The 18837-nt window shown below is 41.0% G+C and overlaps 1 protein-coding gene across 4 annotated transcripts in view; it reads left to right on the top strand.

Moving 5' to 3' along the window:
• Window positions 1–15593, top strand: part of CRADD (CASP2 and RIPK1 domain containing adaptor with death domain) — an 80383-nt gene extending 64790 nt beyond the window's left edge. For all 4 annotated transcript variants that reach the window (XM_027732285.2, XM_027732287.2, XM_027732283.2 and 1 more), the window contains one exon: window positions 15074–15593. In XM_027732285.2, coding sequence (XP_027588086.1) covers window positions 15074–15414 — 341 coding nt within the window. In that variant the 3' untranslated portion in view covers window positions 15415–15593. The remainder of the gene's footprint in view (window positions 1–15073) is intronic.
• Window positions 15594–18837: the final 3244 nt, after the last annotated feature.

The raw sequence follows: 18837 nt of genomic DNA, 5'->3' as shown, positions 1-18837 counted from the left end.
GTGGGTTTACAGAGCTACAGGTTTTTTAGACTTGTGTATCTGAGACAATTTCATATGTTGTTTGAAATTCCTTCATCAAGCTTTTGTTCGGCTGTTTCAAACAGACTTTTGCTCCCTGTAAAAGCTGTGCTCCTGCCTCACTTACAGACACAGGTATCTTTGGTTGACTGAGTTTCTCTACTTGCATGTGGAAATAATTGCATGACACAAAGAACAGTAAAATGGCGTCTACTGTCCGTGCTTGGTTTACAGAAGGGGTTTGTTGAGTCTCTTTGTCAAATGCTTAAGACCTGGATTGTTTAAAAAGGAGTTGTGGCTTGAGGTGATCCAGAGATTCTTGTCCCAAGTCTCATAATCTGCCTTCACAGACCTTCCTGAAAAAATTGAAGCTCTTCAGTTTTCAGCTTGACTGTCCCTATCCACCTGGCAATTTTGGAAGTAAAAACCTTTATACATCTATAAATTCCAAGATGCCTTGAGCGAAGAGTTTTCATGAGGTTTCTCAAGTTCTCAATGTTTCAAATACAGTATCACTAAATAATGCCTAGTAAATAGTGTGTCTTGAAAAGCCTGAGTCGTAGCAGTACCTTCATGTGCTTGTCAACCTCTTTCAAGTAGACAAGAAGCCCCCATTTTCAATCAACAAAACTGAATAAAGATGTTTAAGTAGGTCAGTCTTGTGGCTTTAGGATGCAGCTCCTAGACTGTATAATAGACTTAGAAAACTGGAATCTCCCAAAATAAGAGAAAAACAAAGGTTTGCAAACAAATCTTCATTTGTCTTTTGCACTTGAACTTGTAAACTTGCACATGAACCCTCTTTCATTAGCATGTTTACACATACTGAAGTGCAAGTGGAAGGCCCAGTGAGGTAGCTGGGCACTGTTTGTGTGGTTTGTGCAGAACACAGTTGGGTTTGCATATGCTGATGTGGTGTGGTACATTTCCTCAAAGGGAAATCTGAGGCCACTCCTGCAGAATGTGTTAACCTCACATCTCCTGGTCATTCAACCCTTCTCTGAGGAGCACACACATAAAACTAGGTAACATATTGAATGTGAAACTCAAAGCACTTATCCCTGTCTAGCACTAAAATCCGTTAGAAGGTTCATTGCAGCATGTGTTTAATTTCTTTAATAAAGCCAAACAACACATAACAGTTTCATCTGAAGAAGGAAGAAAGATAAAGATGTTGATGTTTACAGTTCCAGTGCTAAAATTTTCAGCATTATGAAAAAAGCCCCTTGATTTCTTTGTTTCTGAGTTTGTAGAACTAAAAAGATGTTTACCTAAGCAAACATTTCAAGATTTAAAATTACCTTTTTGAAGATTTTAAGATTACCTTTCCATTGTTACCTCTAGGAGGTTGCTGTGATGTCAGACACGTCCTTATTGTCAAGGATATAACAGCCCTTCTCTCTTGATTGTATCAGGATTTCAGGTTTGGTTCCTTCAGGGATACAAGCATCGCTTCTATTTCTGCATCTCTGTGACAGAAGAGATTAGTTTAGTTTTTGTTTTGCCTTTTGGTATTTTTTCAGTCTTACTTAGATTAGGCATAGCTGTGTAAAAATCCCAAACCAAGTAAAACATCTTTTATGTTCTGTCTGATCTCCCAGTCTTTTCATTCTGGTGTGAAAACATTTTTATTTCTGATTTGCTACATATGAAAGCCAAAATGACTGAAATTTCAATTCTGTATTAAAGTTTGGCAGCTATTAGATTACAAAACTGTGAGGGAAAACATTGTTCTCTATGCATGAGACATGAAAATTAACTTTTCAAGCAAAATAATCTTTAAAACGTTTAGGTTTTGCGTATGAATCATCCCACTAATACTGGCATAAATCTTCTTCAAATACCCTAAGTAATACAAATGTTTGCTAATAGCTTGTTTGATTTTGAACTTGACTCAGTTGCTTTGGCAAAATACTATTCCTGAGTAGGTAAAAGCGTAATTGTGTCCTCAGCCGTCAAGTGCGTGGCTGCAGCTGTGAATCATCCCATTACTTTCAGTACTGTCTTGGGATCTGTAATGACTGCAGCAGATCAGTGTGCCGTGTCACCCAGCACTTCCCATGTGGCAGGGCCAGCCACAAGCCACACACTGGTGAGCACATGGTGGGGGTGTTAGGTCAGTGCTGACTCAGAGGGGAAAGAAATGCTCATCCAGCCCGTGGTGGTGTAAAGTGCTCTGTGAGTTAGGACCTCTGTTTAGGAAATTACTTCACCCACGCTCCTGTTTTCATCCTTTTCCTACTAGGGTGGTGTTACAGATTCCTAACCTGAATTTGTGGAAATGAAATCAAAAAAGGGAATGAATTTGACTTGCATATATCTAAGACTTTCATTTTTTTTAATTAAGATTTTTAAAATTTATGTGTGTGTATATATATTTGTATATACACATAAATGCAAACTCACATTTGCTTTATACAGATAATTAAAAGTCCTGTGACTGTGACCTTCTAAAATTACTGCCCTATTGGTCAGCTAAAATTGCTTTTGGACAGTACAAGTTTGTGAAGCCAGCCATGAGATTTCAAATTGCTTTCTTTCAGATCTTCAAGTAACTTAGCAGTTGAGAGGGCTGATTGAGATGCTAAGCCTCCCAGTCATCTGAAAATGGAGAGAAGCAGGTGATGCCACCTGAAGCTCTCCTTCCTGACACCTATGGAAAGCTCTGTCGTCTGACTCAGGCTGTTGAATCGCATTTGGCAAGCCAGGCGTAGCAACAGATGGTAGCTGAGCAGTGTATTTTAGTACCAGTACCTGTTTTTTCTTGTGGATTTTGAATTGTCAAAAAGTCTATTGTGAAGTTCATAAACCTTTAAGGCAGTGACACAAAAAATGGAATTCAAAAAGAAACCAGAAGGGGTCTTAAGTCCATGTTGCTTATGGCATTTTTTGAAGTCTTTTACACCTGTGCAAAATGTCTCTAAAGAGACACTAAACTAAACTGTTGCACTTTGTTTACTTGCTTTGCTTGGATGTAAGTGATTAAATAAAATGCCAAGCAGTGGAGGATTCAGCATAATGATAGTACTGTTTTAGCTTGCTCTGCATGGCTCGTTCTATTAATATATGTTTGTGGTCAGGAAGGAACTCAGTCTCACTTTGCTGTAATATGTGCAGTATTAATTTTGGTTTGACACCTGCCAGGCAAAGATCCTCACCAGCCAAAGGCATTCTTCTCATCCGAACTCCATCTGTTGTACAGATCTTTGATTCTGATATTTCTACTGACTTGAGCCAAAGCGAAAGGAAGAGCCAACTTGAAGAAAAAAAAATCTCAAAGAGGAATGAACAGTTTTATCAGGGCTAAATATAGTGGCTTGTTGTCATATTTAAGTCCTGCAAGGGAAACATATATGATGAGTTGTGTTGTATGAGAAAACAGTCCTTCATACTGGCAGTATGATTATTGTTATTGCATGAAAGAAACATTGGTAGCTAAAGTCCAAGCACATGATTTTTGCTAAAATGCTGCAGCCTTTAGAAAGATTTCTTGATAGGAAAACTGCTAGAAAAAAAATTTACGCACTCACTGCACTCAGCAGATAAAAAACCTAAGGAATCTGTTGTGATTCTTGCATACAAAGGATTAAAGCTGGATTAAAACTTCCTCAGCTCGGGCTGAGGCTCAGCTCAGGCTATTTGAAGTAAGCATTCAAGGAGCGTCTTTCAAAAGTTAGCTTTCAATCCCCTGACAAAAGTTTCATGATGAGTTTGTCACCTAGCTGACAAAACAGTCATTAATTGCTCCAGTTGTCTTTGTTTTGCACTTAGAGTGGGTGAACTACTCTATCAGAGCTGCCCGCCCACATGGGTAAACATTTGCCTCCTATGATACCATGAGAACTCTACTGCAAATGTGAGTGTGTTTTATGATCATCATAACTTCAGACAACCACCCTCTAATTCTTAATTATTATTTGTGATAGCAGGGAGAAGAAACTTGCCCAAGAGAAATTATGTTTCTGTGTACTTCAGATCTGTAATTAATGGCTGAAAGTGCCATGAGTATTATGAAACTCCATTGAATTCACTAGCAACTGCCGAGCATTCAAAAATATATAGAAATGGATTGACATACTTCAGAATCTGATTTTTTCAGCATTCTTTCTAGAGTTGACTCTTGGTGTGACTCTGGCCTGTAAACCAGAGACTCTCGTCTCTACTCTTTCAGACTTAAAGATGATTTTGTACTGTCTAGTAATTTGTAAGAGCTCAGAATTTCCACAGAACCTCCCAATTGAGTAGATATTTCTTTTTTTCCTTAGTGTATTGCTGCATGTTGAACCTGTTTGTGCATTTATACCAAAGGTATCACTGCAAGGATGCCATCATTAGCTGTGGCTTCAGTATAGAAATGAATAGAAAATATCAAGCAAATTTTACTTCTACTTCAGTGTCTAGAGCAGCATCCAATGCTGCTACAAATAAAAAGGTATAAAACTACAGTATGAATAAGTCCAATCCTGCCTGTAACGTGGAGTCCTCCTGCCTGAAAAGAGAGCAGACATTATAATATGTTGTATTTGTTTTCTTTGCGTAGGTGTTCTTTTCCTTGCATGCATATGCAGCCGCCATTTATTTATGAAATGAAATATTCGATTTCATAGTATGCAACAGCAGAGAAATACTGTGTGGGATTGCAATTAATGTTTCTTCATGGGAAACAGAATAACATCCACACTATTAGTTGCTGAAACTTTCTCCCTGCTCTTTCCAGTAAAAATGTGAACAAAGATGTGAAAACCCAATCTCTTTCAATTCCTTAAACACAGGGATTGCTCCCTATGGTTTCAAAATGGTGGAAACTGAAGACAGAATTAATTTATTTAGGGACTTCCTTGTCAATCTGTTTAACAGTATAATCTATTATACTGAAGGCTATCAGTATAGCAGAGATCTGTGGAGGCACTAAACCTGTAAGACAAATAAAAAAATGTTCAAGAAAACTGTGTAGCTACTGGAACTGAATAGTGGGTATACAATTGAAAACTTTTGTCATGAAATCTGAATGTTTATATTTCAGGTTTTAGTAGTCTGCTTCCACATCCGCAGCTACTAGACAGTCATTAGCAAGTGATAAAGAATATACGAATTAGCTGCTGGCATTGAGCCAAAATACAAACATCTGTGGTTTTGAATTTACAAAATTTTATGCACTGTTTTTTTCTTACGCCAATACCCAAAATGTACTTAACGTGACAAAGTGTGATGCTTTAGAGCTCACACAGGAGAAGAGATTGCCAACAAATGAAGATATATGTACTTTTTAATTACACCACTAATGGAGATTCCCATCAAGCTTTTGGCTGGAAGAAGCTGTACTTGGTACCATGGGTGGATTATGCTTCACTTCAGGGAGATCATTTAAAGTTACCTTAGATTTGATTATCACGGGATCATGGCCACAATTTATTCTGCACATTGGCTGTCATAGAAGTAGTAGATTGCCATTTGTTTAAAATAAGACAGAGAACTTCCTATCTTTCAATGCAAGTCATAAAAAACAGCACAATATGGAAGAATGCAGCCAGTCTTAAAAATATATTTCATATTTTCTTTCATTTTGGCTAAAGCCTTTTATAGTCTAATTAAGAGACTGGGAATGTAAATTACCATGATAGAAGTATGCTTACAAGTAAGTGTTTTATGATCACTAACTAACAGATGTTGGTTTTATTCATGCACTTTCTGTATATTAATGTTTGCATTCATAAGATCGGAAGTTATCAAGCACAGAAACTGTACTTTGTGAAGCATAACAGCAGCATATACTCAGACAAACATAAAATTCTCTGTCAGATTTATTTTGCTGTAACACTGAAAAAAATGTGCCACTTCCTAAACCTTTGTTTTAGGTGTTTTAATTTCAATGTGCTCATGATACAGATTCCATTCTGTAGTTTACTCTGACTATTTAACTGACCAAGATTTGATTTTGATTGCATTAGAGAAGTCAGTATATATTCTTAAGACAGTACTGGACTTGTTGTTCCTACAAAGATGCAAGTTTTCCATCACCGGGATTTCCCCAGGCTGAGTCAACTCTGTGGGAGGAAGAAGCTGGATTTCCCAAGCAGAGAACAGAGATCAGCACTCGCTTGGTAGTCATTATTAGATGGTGTCCTCCAGTAGCCTCAAATGAGATACGAAGGAGTTGGGCATCTCTTTGGTAGTCAGCAGAAGCCTACAGAAGAGGCAACCAGCACAGGTAAGTGGAGCAGCTACCACAGCCTTCCATCTTGCAGCTACAGAGAAACAGCTATGCACATGCTAAAAGCAGAAGGCTATATAACTTCTCCAAGTTGTTTTAATCTTCTTCTGTAAGTGAAATTAAGCTGAGTGTATCAACTTTATATATGGAAAGATGTCTCTAATGGGGTCAGCTGTCTGTCTGCTAATAGTGCTGGATTTACAGTTCAGTTTTTCTTGCTCCTTGGTCAAACACTTTTTAGAACCTACTGACACCAGGAGGTGGGCCTGGTGGTTTTGAGTAGACTTTGAATGGGCTGTGTGATCTGTGCTGTTTGCAGATGCATAGAAGATATGTATATGCTGATACTTAGAAATGTTTTTCCGTGTTCTCTGGAGCATGATTATTTGGAGCTGTTGCAAAACACTAATGTTCCCCTCCCAGCCTTTGAGTCAGTCTGGTGTTTAATTAGCAACAATGGCAACAAGATTAAAAACAATACCCAAATTATATAGGAGTGGTAGGTGTCTGGATAGTCTGTTCTACTTTCTTTCACTGATTAGTAATTTGAACTTGTTTCTTGTGTTTAAACAGATCCCAAGCTGGACCCTAAAGTTCACTGCAATGAAATAACCTTATAATGCTTACCAATAGTTTTAAACTTGCATATGAGGGGCTAAGTGCTGCATGCTCCATGCAGGACTGCCAAGTGTTGTATATCCCGTGTGATACTTTCCTGTCTGGCACTCCAGTCATTCATGGCTGCAGGTTGGCTCATGAATTTGGATGTGATATAGTAAGAGGGCAGCCATTTGCCTGCAGTTAGGACAGGGTCGGGAGAGAACAGCTGAACAAAAAAGCAGCAGAGCAGCTGAACAAATGGAGACCTATGGTCACCTCCCATCCTCTTTTCTAACACATCAAGCCAAGTCACCCCCTGCAGTTATCCGACAACTTCTCTTTATTCCATTGTTCTCACCAGGACCTCCACCATGGTCTTGTGTTTGACTTCGCTAATCTACAACACCTACCAGGATCCCTCAAAATGCTTACTCTCTGCTTTCCCTTTCATCCAGCATCTCTGGCAGCTCAAGGGGGCTGTAGCTCTCAGAAGTCTCCAATCTCTCCGTTAGTGGGAGTATTACATACTTACCTTCAGTTCAGGTTCTGCAACCCCACCTCACTGGTCTTGAAAGCCTGTCCCAACCTGATCTGCCAAATGTTGTTTTGCTTCATAACACACTTTCACCATTGTGCTCAGGCCAAGGGGATTTCACTGTAAAGCAAATATACCTGGTTATGAGCAAGTTGTTTTCTATTGTGACATTCAGTCATTAAATAATTTCTGGAACATAGTACAGCTGCTAAAACACAGAGCACACCATCTTGGCAACCATGCCCATTCAGTACCCAGTGCTGGGTCAGTGGCTGAGGCTCGTTGAACAAGTACACTGTGCTCCAAGGGGGCTGGAGGGAAGTAGAACCTGGCACTAGATTCATTAATGTCATATTGGGTCTGGCTGAGCTGGAGTTCATTTCCCCGTAGTAGCCCTCACAGTGCTGTGCTTTGCATTGGCAGCTAGAAGGGTGTTGATAACACACCAGTGTTTTGGCTACTGCTGAGCACAGCATCAGCACTGTAACATTCCTTCCTCAGTTGAGGGCAAGATCTCAGGAGGGGACCCAAGTAGGCCAGCTGACCCAAACTGACAAAAGGGATATTCCATACCATGTAATGTCAGCTCAGGTACAAAAGCTGAGGCAAGGAGCAGGAAGGCAGGCATTCACTGTCTGATGGCTGCCTGCTGAGGAACCATTGTGCCTGCTGAAACCCTGCTTCTTGGAGGTGGCCGACTATCACTGTTGATGGGAAGTAGAGAATAAACCCTGCTATCTTTCGCTTCGCTTTTGTGCATGCAAGCTTCTGCTTTGCTTTTGCTTTAATAAACTGCCTTATCCCAACCCACAAGTTGTTTTCCACCTTACACTCTCTCCTGTCTGTCTGGGACAGGGAGTGATAGAGCAGCTGGGTGAGCACCTGGCATCCAGCCAAGGTTAACCCGCCACAAATATGTATGTTTTCCTTTAGCTAAAGTGCCCCAAATGTAATTGCTGGCATATTAGCCATGATGACTCTGGAGTTTCAGAGTCCTTTTTAGCCCTTGGTATAGAAACCAAGGCCATTTGATTCTCTGCTGTGGGCCATTGCCTGTATGCATGTACCCCTAGTAGCTTCTGAACCTGTTGGCCAACTTCAAGAAGCCTGCTGTTATGAACCACCCCAGAAGGGGGGGGGGGAGAGTAAGCCAGGTTCTTAGTAATAAATCCCTTGGGGTGGATTAGAGTGAAACGACACTAAATAATCGGTGTTTGAAAACATATATATGTAGGGTTTATTTTAGAACAGTTTTGTTTCAAAGGTAAACAGGTATGTTGCCATTTTGGGTGTTATCATCTATATCTATCATCTCTAGCAATATGGTATAAAGATAACCTTTAGGGAAAATACATAAGGGAGAAAAAGGAAAGACAGGATAAGGGTAAGGGAGAGTAAGGGAAAGAAAAGATGAGAGTGGAAAGATATATATAGTCACTGCCCACGGGGTCCAGCGATGGAACTTGGTAGTTGCAGCTTCCATGTCTGTTAGTTGAAGTGGGGCCTTGATCCATTGGGGTTGGGGGAGGGAAACCCACACACTCAAAGAAGTTATGAGTTATTATATCCATGAATAGTGTCACAGGTCATACCACGAGCCTCCAATGTCTCCTTGGCCTGTGCAGAGTTCCTGTGAGGAGCACAGTAAAAGTTTTTCCCTTTCAGGATTGGCAGGGGGATGGGCTTTGATGGGCCATGCCATGAACCTCCATCATCTCGGACAGCCCAGTGCAGAGTCCATGTGAAGGGCGTGGTAAACATGGCTCTTTTCACCTTTTCAGGACTTGACACCTTCAGCAGCGCTGGCAGGGGAGGGAGGATGGGTCCAGCTACCTCTTCCCTGCCTGCAAAAGTCCCCTGGCAATCCTGGAATGTATAAATCATTAACCATTTCAGTCTCTGACACCTGCCTAGTTGCTGTTGAGGACAGGAGCAATTTCCTGAGTGTCTTGAGAACCGGTAAGCAGCTGAAGAAGTCCTGAAGTGCAAGTCAGATGTAGGACTCACACCTGGGGGAAGTGAGGCTTCTTTCGTTTGCTGCTTGTGGAACCTCTTGATCTAACTTTAGCACTTCTCAGGGAAAAACTGTACTCCAGATGCCAGAAAAGATGATTAAAGAGGACTCTGAAATGTTTACTTTGAACTCTTCAGAAATTATGAGCAGGACTGCTAAGAGGGTCCAGATCACTGAAGGACTCCATACACCTATGTAGGGACAGAAGAGTTAAACGCAGAAGATTTATTTGAGGAGAAAAAAGAGTTTTTGCTCAAGGAAGTTTCAGCTGCTAGGAAAGCTAGGCCTGGAAAAGATCAGTGTGGGAAAATTCCATTCATTACACCTACTGATGTTTATTCTCTGCCGGTTTTGAGAAGTAGGATTCCTGCGTAGAGATAACACTTTCTCACAGACATACTGTGAGGGCCCTGCTGGGAGAGAGAGAGAGTCCATAAAGGTCAGGGGAGAACACACCCTTGAAGTTTTGCCCATGCTAAAGGTGTTATAAACGCACCAGAAACAGGCCTGCTGCTGCGCTCTTTCGCCTGCTTTCTGAATTAACACTGGTTTTAGGGTTTCCAACTTTGGAATAAACTTTTCTGTAATACCTTAGCTGTGGTTTGGTCCTCTGGGTTACCTGCAGGCATATAAATTCTTACAACCTATCAGGAGGGGATGCTGAGGCCATGTGTTTGCCTGAGCAGTTACTCCTTTTTACAGTCCCATTCCAGTTATGCAGGATTTGAAGCCCATCTCACCTACCTGTTTCTGATGTGATTGTATAAAGATTACAGCATTTGCCTAGCATTGTTTCTGCCAAGGACTCTTGCATGCTTGGATTTAGCATACTACTTGATTCCCAGGAGGCTTTTCTCTCAAACAGGCTCCATTCTAGAAGCTAAGAAGCATTCTTGACCCTTCCTAGGGAAATCTTTGTATTTTTTGCTGTAGTGATTTGCCAGGAGAAATGAAGTATGTCTGTGCACCTCAGCATTACGATGTGCAGCTCAACGATACCTGGATTCCCATCTGCTCTTCCAGGGCTGCTTCTGTCTTCTTATCCAATAAATATGTACATGGTCCTTTAAATTGATGAAATACAGAGGCGGTGCTGGAAGCAGAGACCAGTCTGCAGAAACACCTTTCCCAACAGATTTCTTAGTTATTGGATAAGAGGTGTGCCATTAAATCCCTGGCTTCCCAGCTGTCTCCTGAACTGCCTGTGGAGTTGTCCTTGTAGGATTAGGCAGCAACTGATTGAGACTTTTTCAGCACTTTGGATTCAGCTGCATCATTTCCATCAAAATCCCTTTTACACAGCAGAGAGCAAAAGCCAAAAAGTTGGGTTTGTGTTACATCATATTAAAATATATTGACTTCATAGGGGAGAAACCTCCCTGAAACTCCAACAAATGATTTTGGTCATGCACAAAGAAGTCCTTTGGACAAAACCATAAGGCACTGTGGTGGCCTGTGGTTCTGTGAAATCAGCTGGGTACTTTGCAGATCATCCAGAACTGCCTCAGTCCTTTCTGCTGCTGTCTCCTGTGTTGGAGCCAAGCTCTCTTACTCCCCACTGCATTTCAGCAGCATAGAGAGTGGGAGGTCAGTTCTTTAACACTGATAAAGATTGTCCCATGGTGCAAGACAGCCTAAGAGATGATCTCATCTTTTTTCATCACCTGAGGATAATGATTAGAAAGGAAAAGCAAGAAAAAAAGTCTTTGAGTAATTCAAAGTCCATTTTCACTGTACTTTATCTTGCATCCTCTCACTTGTACCAAGCGGGACAGAGCTGAGGTGAGTTTATTTTCCATCTGCCTGATTTTGGCAATATCTTCTTGGAGTCTACTACTTAAAGCTGGAGAGGTCCTGAAGAAAAAGTAATGCAAAAGCAGTGGCTGTCTGCCCTTACCCCATCTATAGCTTTGGTATCTGGGTTACTCTGTTTTGTCTGGTACATATCTGTGATATCCTTTCTATTTGTATCCAGCTCTGTTTCCTGTCTACACTCACCAGCACCATTGTATCTCCTGGTCTGTGCAGTGGTCTGAAAGCACAGATGTACACACAGGTCAGAAGTTGTCAACATCTGTTTTTTAACTGGGACAACTAGGATAAAGACTTAGCGTGGATAAGCTTCCTTGACCAGCAAGAGCTGGAGATGGGGAGAAGCACATTCCATCATGCTGCAGCTTTGAATAGAAGGAGCCGCAGGTCTTTCTCTTGGTCGGTTTCAGCTCCAAAACCAGAGTGGAGAGAGTCCTTCTCCTCTCCAGAACTGAGAAAGGGGATTTTCATGGTCCCAAGTGCCGTGCCAGCAAGCTGGCTGGCAGTTCCAGGAAAGAAGCTCTGCACCAGGCTGGCTTGGTCCCCAGATCAAAGCTGTCTTCTCATTCCTCGGGGACTTAGTGGCTTCAGCACGAGCAGCGAGACCTCAGCCTCTAGATCTCTGCAGTGTGTGGCCCTGACACTTCACAGCATAGATCTTGTCCACAGCTGGACACAGTGTTCCACTTGGTGCTTTCGCTGAAAGTGACAGCACCACAAATCACCTTCTTCAGGGAAATCCTCAACACCCTCTGGTGGTGTCCCAAGCCCCACTTCTGCCCATTTTTAACAGTGCAGTCCTCATTTTGCTAAGCTGAAGCATGTGCATAACAAAAGTGCGTACACCTCATCAGGTCCACCTAAAGCAAGAAGAGCTTTACATTTTTTTTTTCAAACATGGAGTCTCAGTATCGTAAAAGTACCTTTCAAATGCAACTGCAGGATCTGCATAATTGAAACTTTTGCCCCAATGTTGTTACCTTCCTCAGGAAGTTCCTGACAAATGAAGATTATAAGTGAGGGTTTGTAGTAAACATAACTTAAAAAAAAGGCATCTTTAGTGTTTTTGCAATGTTTTCAAAGCAGTTTTGGTGCTGAGCACAGAGAACTCATTTCCATTTCAACTGAAATGCCATTATGTTTATTAAATTGGGAGTGGCATTAATCCTAGAACATAACCAAATCTTTTTGTGATTTTACATTTGTCATAACTGAAAGATCTCATTAAATATTTCTCTATAACTCTAAATAACACTGCCTGTCATGTAATATTTCTCTTAGATTTTCTTCAGTGACTTTGTATCAGAGCTGAAAGTGAGCTATCACAGAAAATAAAATGGGACTAAAATAACAGTCCTTTGTATTAAATTTAACATTTGGCTTCTGTCCCAGAGTTTTCCACATCCATATTAGAATCAGATGGTAGCCTAAGATGAAAAGATTTCCTGGATGGATTTTATTCTGATTCTTATTAAAGGGCTGATAACAGACTGAAGGCAAGATACTCGTTGTAGTAAAAAAACCTGCCTAATATCAAAGGCTGGATGGACACGCTGACCTGTATAATTGTTAGGCCTCCCTACTTGATCACATTTCAGTATCATAAAATGATTCCGCAAGTGAACATGAAGTATAAAAATTCTAGTGTGAGAGCAAAAAGCCCAGGCTGGCAGGTATTGCTGCTGTGGGCACACTGCTTTATGCTTTGTAGCTGACCCAAAGCCAAGTCAAGGGTTTAATATCAAAAAAGCAGTGTTGGTGACAGCACACTGTAGCTATATTTTTTTTAATTCTCAATTATTTACATTCATGAAAGGCACTCCCTTGTCCTGACTTACCTGTGGAATTGGTATCACGTGTGATGTGACAGCATAGGACATCCCCACTGGTATTGCTCAGCCTTCTTCAGAAGCTGTGTATCCTCTGCCCTACCCCCAAACCAGCACTTGCCCCAGGTTCCTTTGGCAATCTAGAGACAGAAAGATCAAAGGGACCTAAATACTCTTCAGAAAGCAATTTTCCCTTTACCCAAAGCAGCTTTGTATAGTAGTTATGTATTATTGGGCTTAAATTGTACAAATATTTTCAGACTCTTGAGTGTTCTATGCAAAAACAATTACTTTTGATAAAATGTAGGAGTGATGCTTTGTAATGTTGCTGTTCTGCTGTATTGGAGACTGCAAGCATGATATTGGAGCTGCAAATTAGATTTTGCAAAGCAGCACTTCTGTAAGGAGTCTGCTGCTTCAGACCAACAGGGTATAATCAGCATTTTCATGGGGATATTTTGCCTGTGTTTTGTCGCAGCATCTTCAGCAACAGGAGAGCAGCAATTGCAGGCTGCATTGACCATTTCAGCTTGTGATCACATGGGATATTGAAGATTAAATATGCTTTATAGGTATTTTATGCTGTTTTTCTAAGTGCACCTTTTTAAAGTAACCGGTACGTAGTTTGAATTTATAGGCAGAGAATCATTTCATCAGCACCAATGTCAACATCTGAGCTTACACCCAGTGCTCCTTTTACAATCTGTGGAGAGAAATGTGCATGTTTACAGGAGTAATTTATCTGATTATTTTAGACATCTTCTTTCCAGTGAGAGAGATTGTATTAGAAGAGCCAATTTCTCTCCTTCTCTCCAGCAATAATTAATCCTAGCATATTTAGTTCAGGAGGTGTTAGCTGTAGTTAGGTGACATGGATCTCATACAGCATGTTTCTGACTAGAACTGTATTCTCACTTGGCTACTAACTCTGTCCGTATGAATGCCTTTTTTTTTCCTTTTATAAATTATCAGATTATCATAGGGAACACATAAAGAGATCTGTTGTGTATGTAAGAAATGATTGGCTTGGTCCCTACAAGATTTTTACCACTGGCAGTTACAGCTACCTTAATGCTTCCTGTGAAAGCTGTTTTGGTAGTTGTATTGATCCTGTCCTCCTCAGGTACCATTTCAATGCTAAACATCTTCTTGGATGAAGAGTGCGTTCTGTTGGGTACTTGGACAATTCTAAGGGACTTAACACTGGGCAAAAATCTCTAAGAGAAAATGGGACCTCCTTGCACTCTCTTGAAAACAGCTTCAGGGAGGTCAGGTGAATGGGGCTGTAGCACATACGTGCCTGTTTTCAGGAGTGTTACTGCAAGTGGTGTGAGGGATAAGCAAGCATAATGTGTACTGGGGAACAGTGTTGATGTTCTGTTTATTTGGGTTCACCTGGTGGATTCATTCAAATAGAAGAAAAGCCCCAAAGCTGGTCTCCTCAAGATGAGTGTGCCATATATTACAAGGTACAAAGGGTAAGTAGCATCTTAGGAGACAGAAGAATTTCCTGTGAACAGCCCTCAGCAAAAAAAAAAAAAAAAATGTAGAGTAATACCTACTAACTAAAGAATCAAAGTTATTTCTGAAGTGTATAAACAGTGTCACAGAATAGGAGTAATAAGGTGTTATTGGTCCCATATTTGTCATTTGTCACTATATCATACTGATGCAAGCAGATTGATTTTCAGAGGGTGATGGCTGCTGGAAACATGTTCCTTGAAAACCTTTCTTGTTCACTGCCCCAAAATCTATAATTGCTTTTGGAAGTCTTTGCTTTGGTGTACAGTTCTGATATCTGGATTACTGACGTCAGAAACCTCAAGTCTCCCTTGTATGTCCACTAAGAATTACGTTTTCTCTGATTAATCTTCTGGTTGATTATGTAATTAATTTTTCTACATGAATGTGTATTCTGTTTAATTAATTAATTCGTTCACCTCAGCTTTGCTTATGCCTATTCCTTCCTTTGTCAAGGTCTCACATTAATATTTGCAGCATTACCTAGCGACACATATGCATTTTCTTTTTCATATTTTTTTTTCCTTTTACAGATTTAACTGTAATTGCACCATGCATTTTGAAGACTTCACCAACAGATCAACAGCTGAACAAGCTTGCGAGGAGGCTGGGACCCGAATGGGAGCATGTGGTTCTGTGCTTGGGTTTGTCCCATACTGACATCTATCGATGTAAAGTCAATCACCCTCACAACCTGCAGTCACAGATTGTAGCTGCATTTGTCCTGTGGAGACAGCGTTTGGGGAAAAAAGCAACGATCCAAAGTCTGCAAGCCAGTCTGATAGCAGAAGAAGTGGATCCTTCTGTGATACAGTACATGCTTGAGGGAAGCCATGCTATTGATCGAGAGCTTCCACGTACTTCGTTAAATTAAATATAGAGAGTGGAAATGTATGTTGGAAGATTGGATGCCTCAAACTGGAAAAAAAAATGGGGTTGGGAACTGTGATTTTATTAAGCTTAAACATTCCAATTTTCTGTGGCATCTTGTGACTTGTAATTCTTTTCATGCCAGATTAATTTTTAGCAGGCATTAAAAAATGAATCATTGTTTCCTGTTCACTTTTGTGCTATTTCAGTGGGGATATAGGGTGACAAAGTTCTTGCAAGCAGGCAGCCCTGCAGTGAGTTCAGCAAGGTTTCTGATTTCACTGAGGGAGCAACACTTGGTTTAACCTCTTTTCTGGACTATGTAGGAACCTTTTTTAGTGCTGTTTCATGCTATTTCCCTGATATCCCAGCATGAAATGAAAGTAATCACTAATTTAACAATTTTACAACAGTTATTGCAGGTGGCTAATTTCACATTTATAAAATTTTCAGCACATACAGTTTCTTGCTAGGATAGATGGCTGCTACCTTAGTCTGCCTTTGAAAATGGCCCTAAGTGGAAGTAACAGAAACCTAGCATGCCTGTGAGAGTTTCTCTCGTTATTATTTAATTGGTGTAGGTTTCTGCGAAGAGACAGGCACTGGGCGCAGATGCTGTGTCACAGGTGAGAAGTTCTCAGGGAAGACACACAGTAGAAAAGTGACCAGAAGATAGGCAAAGCCAGGCAAACAGAGCAAGAAGCAGCCTAAGAAAGGAGACAACTTCTAAGTTGTCCATGTTTGTCTCCACTAATAAACTGGGAGACAATCTGGTGCCTGTTGAGTTTTTGGGCTGTGCTCTGGATCCAGGCACTCTTGTGGCACAGTTAAGCCAAGCATCCATAGGCACATTGCTCTGCCCACTGCATGCCCAGTAGGGTAGTGAAGCTTGCAGGTCTTTCTGGTCAAGATGAACTTTTCAGTGCTCTTCCTCCAGCTTATGGTATCTCCGGTTCTTTGCCAGCTGTACCAGCAGTGAGGATAAAATTTTATGCAAAAGAACAGTAAAGCTTGGGCTCTTCTCCTCCTTCCCTTCTGTCTAGGAGATTTTACTCCTGCTGGAAAAAAACACTGAGATTGTTGCTGACCAGGTAAGTGGGGATCAATCCACAGGGTATGTATCCAAAGGCAGTGGAAGTGACCAGCTGCTCTCTGAGGCCTAATGACAAGAGGCAGAATACGTTTTAATTCTCCCTGAGCAGTTTACTGTACAGTAAATGCAAAACAAAGTTTCAATGCAGGTTTTCCAGGTCCGTTTATGAACAAGCTACTATAGAGTGTTTCGTCTACAGAGTCATTGCCAAAGAACTTCTCATCCTACAAAATTTGCTCTGTTTTATTTAGCAGCTTAACAGCCTTGTCTGAAGTCTTTATTGGGGCAAGAATGAACTTTACTGCTTTTTAAATTTTTTTATTTGTTATTACTATACCTAGATTTTCAAAGACATGGGAAATTAGGAAAGACAAAGAGATTTTAAAGAAATCCTATATGCCTTGGTTTTCAGAAGCATGGAAACAAAGAACATATCCTGACAGGATCTGCTCCTGCAGGTTCTGAAGTAATTTGGTAATATTTTGGTTTAAATCTTCAGTATACAGTTCTGACCTTCCGGTCATACCTCACTCAGATCTTAATTAATCATATTCGTATCTTAACTATTCATATTCTACTTCCAGAATTTAACTCTATCAACAAATTCCAGATAAACAATGTAAATCAGTTTAGGGTTTGGGATTTATTTTTCTCATGATGCTTTAATGCCAGCATGTTCTTTTTAGGTTGAAAACCATCCCAGAGCAGGTGTACAGACATTTGGCAAATTCATATGAGCACAGCCCAGCATAGGGAGTGGGATGAGGACTTGAAAACAATTCTGACAGTGACATTGACAGGAGCATGGTTTGCATGTTAGGGAAGAGAGGCAAAGCAGTCTCCCTGGCAGCAGTCTGGAGGAAAAAAAGATGGAGATGGGGGACAAGAGAAACTACTGAAAAGGTGATTTAGAGGAAGAATATGGCTCCCAGTGTCATAAATGCAAGTACCTTATCTTGTTCTGAGCCAGCATGGACCAAGTCTCAACACAGACTGTCTCCAAGAGAGTTCATCCCCGGTTAACCCAGCATGAGCACCGAGAAGACGACCAGTCTAGCGATAAAGCAGTGGCACAGTCAGGGACTCCGGTATCTTCCTCTTTGGGTGAACTTTGCATCTCATACTCTTCATTTTATGGAACCATAGAATGGTTTGGGTTGGAAGGGATCTTAAAGATCATCTAGTTCCAACTGGGGATGCCATGGGCAGGGACACCTTTCACTAGACCAGGTTGCTCAGAGCCCCATCCAACCTGGCCTTGAACACTTCCAGGGATGCGACATCCACAACATCTCTCATCCACAACATCCACATCATCTCTAGGCAGCCTGTTCCAGGGCCTCACCATCCTCACAGTAAAGAATTTCTTCCTAATATCTAATCTAAACCAACTCTCTTTTAGTTTGAAGCCACTGCCCCTTGTCCTATCATTACATGCCCTTGTAGGAAATCTCTCTCCAGCTCTCTTGTAGGCCCCCTTTAAATACTAGAAGGTGCTAAAAGGTCTCCCCATAGCCTTCTCCAGGCTGAAGAAGCACAACTCTCTCAGCCTTTCTTCATAGGAGAGGTGCTCCCCCCCTCTTATCATCTCCATGGCCCTTCTCTGGTCTTGCTCCAATGCTTCTATGCCCTACCCCAGCGCTGGATGCAGCACTCCAGATGGGGTCTTATGAGAATGGAGAAGAGGTAGAGAGTCACCTCCCTCGACCTGCTGGCCACGCTGCTTTTGGTGCAGCTCAGGATACAGTTGACCAATGTCAGGTTATCCGTAACTAATATATTTAGAGTCTTTTTAATGGTTGAGAAAAGAGCCTTCAGTAGGTATGAAGTTTCATGCCAAATAAGCCTTCCTTCCAAGACAGGTATCCTTCTGAGTATCTGCTATGGGCCACTGGAAACCTGATGGGTGAATATCATATCAGGTAATTTCTCCACCTTCTTTAGGTGGGATAAATGCTACATCCCTTGCGCCTGGTACCGAAGTTACGGAAGCCACAGCTAGACAAGGAATATAAAACCTGGCCTCTTGTATTGTAGAACAAAGCACATCATTCATAATTCAGAGTTGCTTTCACATTCCCAGGCCCTAAATACTTCAGTTGCAAATATTGAAGGGAGAGGTTTACTTATTTTATGAGATTGTTTCCACTGCTGTTATTTTTAAATTCATGGAAATGTTCCTATTAGACTCTTCGTTTCTATTAAAGCTTGTTTTTGCACTACACAAATGCAGAAATACATTTAACTGACAGTAGTATTCCTTCAAACCAGCGGATTTTTCCATCCACTTAAAAATTAATGCTTTATTTTTACACAAGGATGCAATTAAGACAA

This window comes from Pipra filicauda, unplaced genomic scaffold (assembly GCF_003945595.2).
Source record: "Pipra filicauda isolate LSUMZ 115617 unplaced genomic scaffold, ASM394559v2 scaffold132_size2486313_pilon, whole genome shotgun sequence".
Classification (NCBI taxonomy): Eukaryota; Metazoa; Chordata; class Aves; order Passeriformes; family Pipridae; genus Pipra; species Pipra filicauda.
Note: the sequence above shows the minus strand (reverse complement) of the source record. Positions and strands in the feature narration are given on the sequence as shown.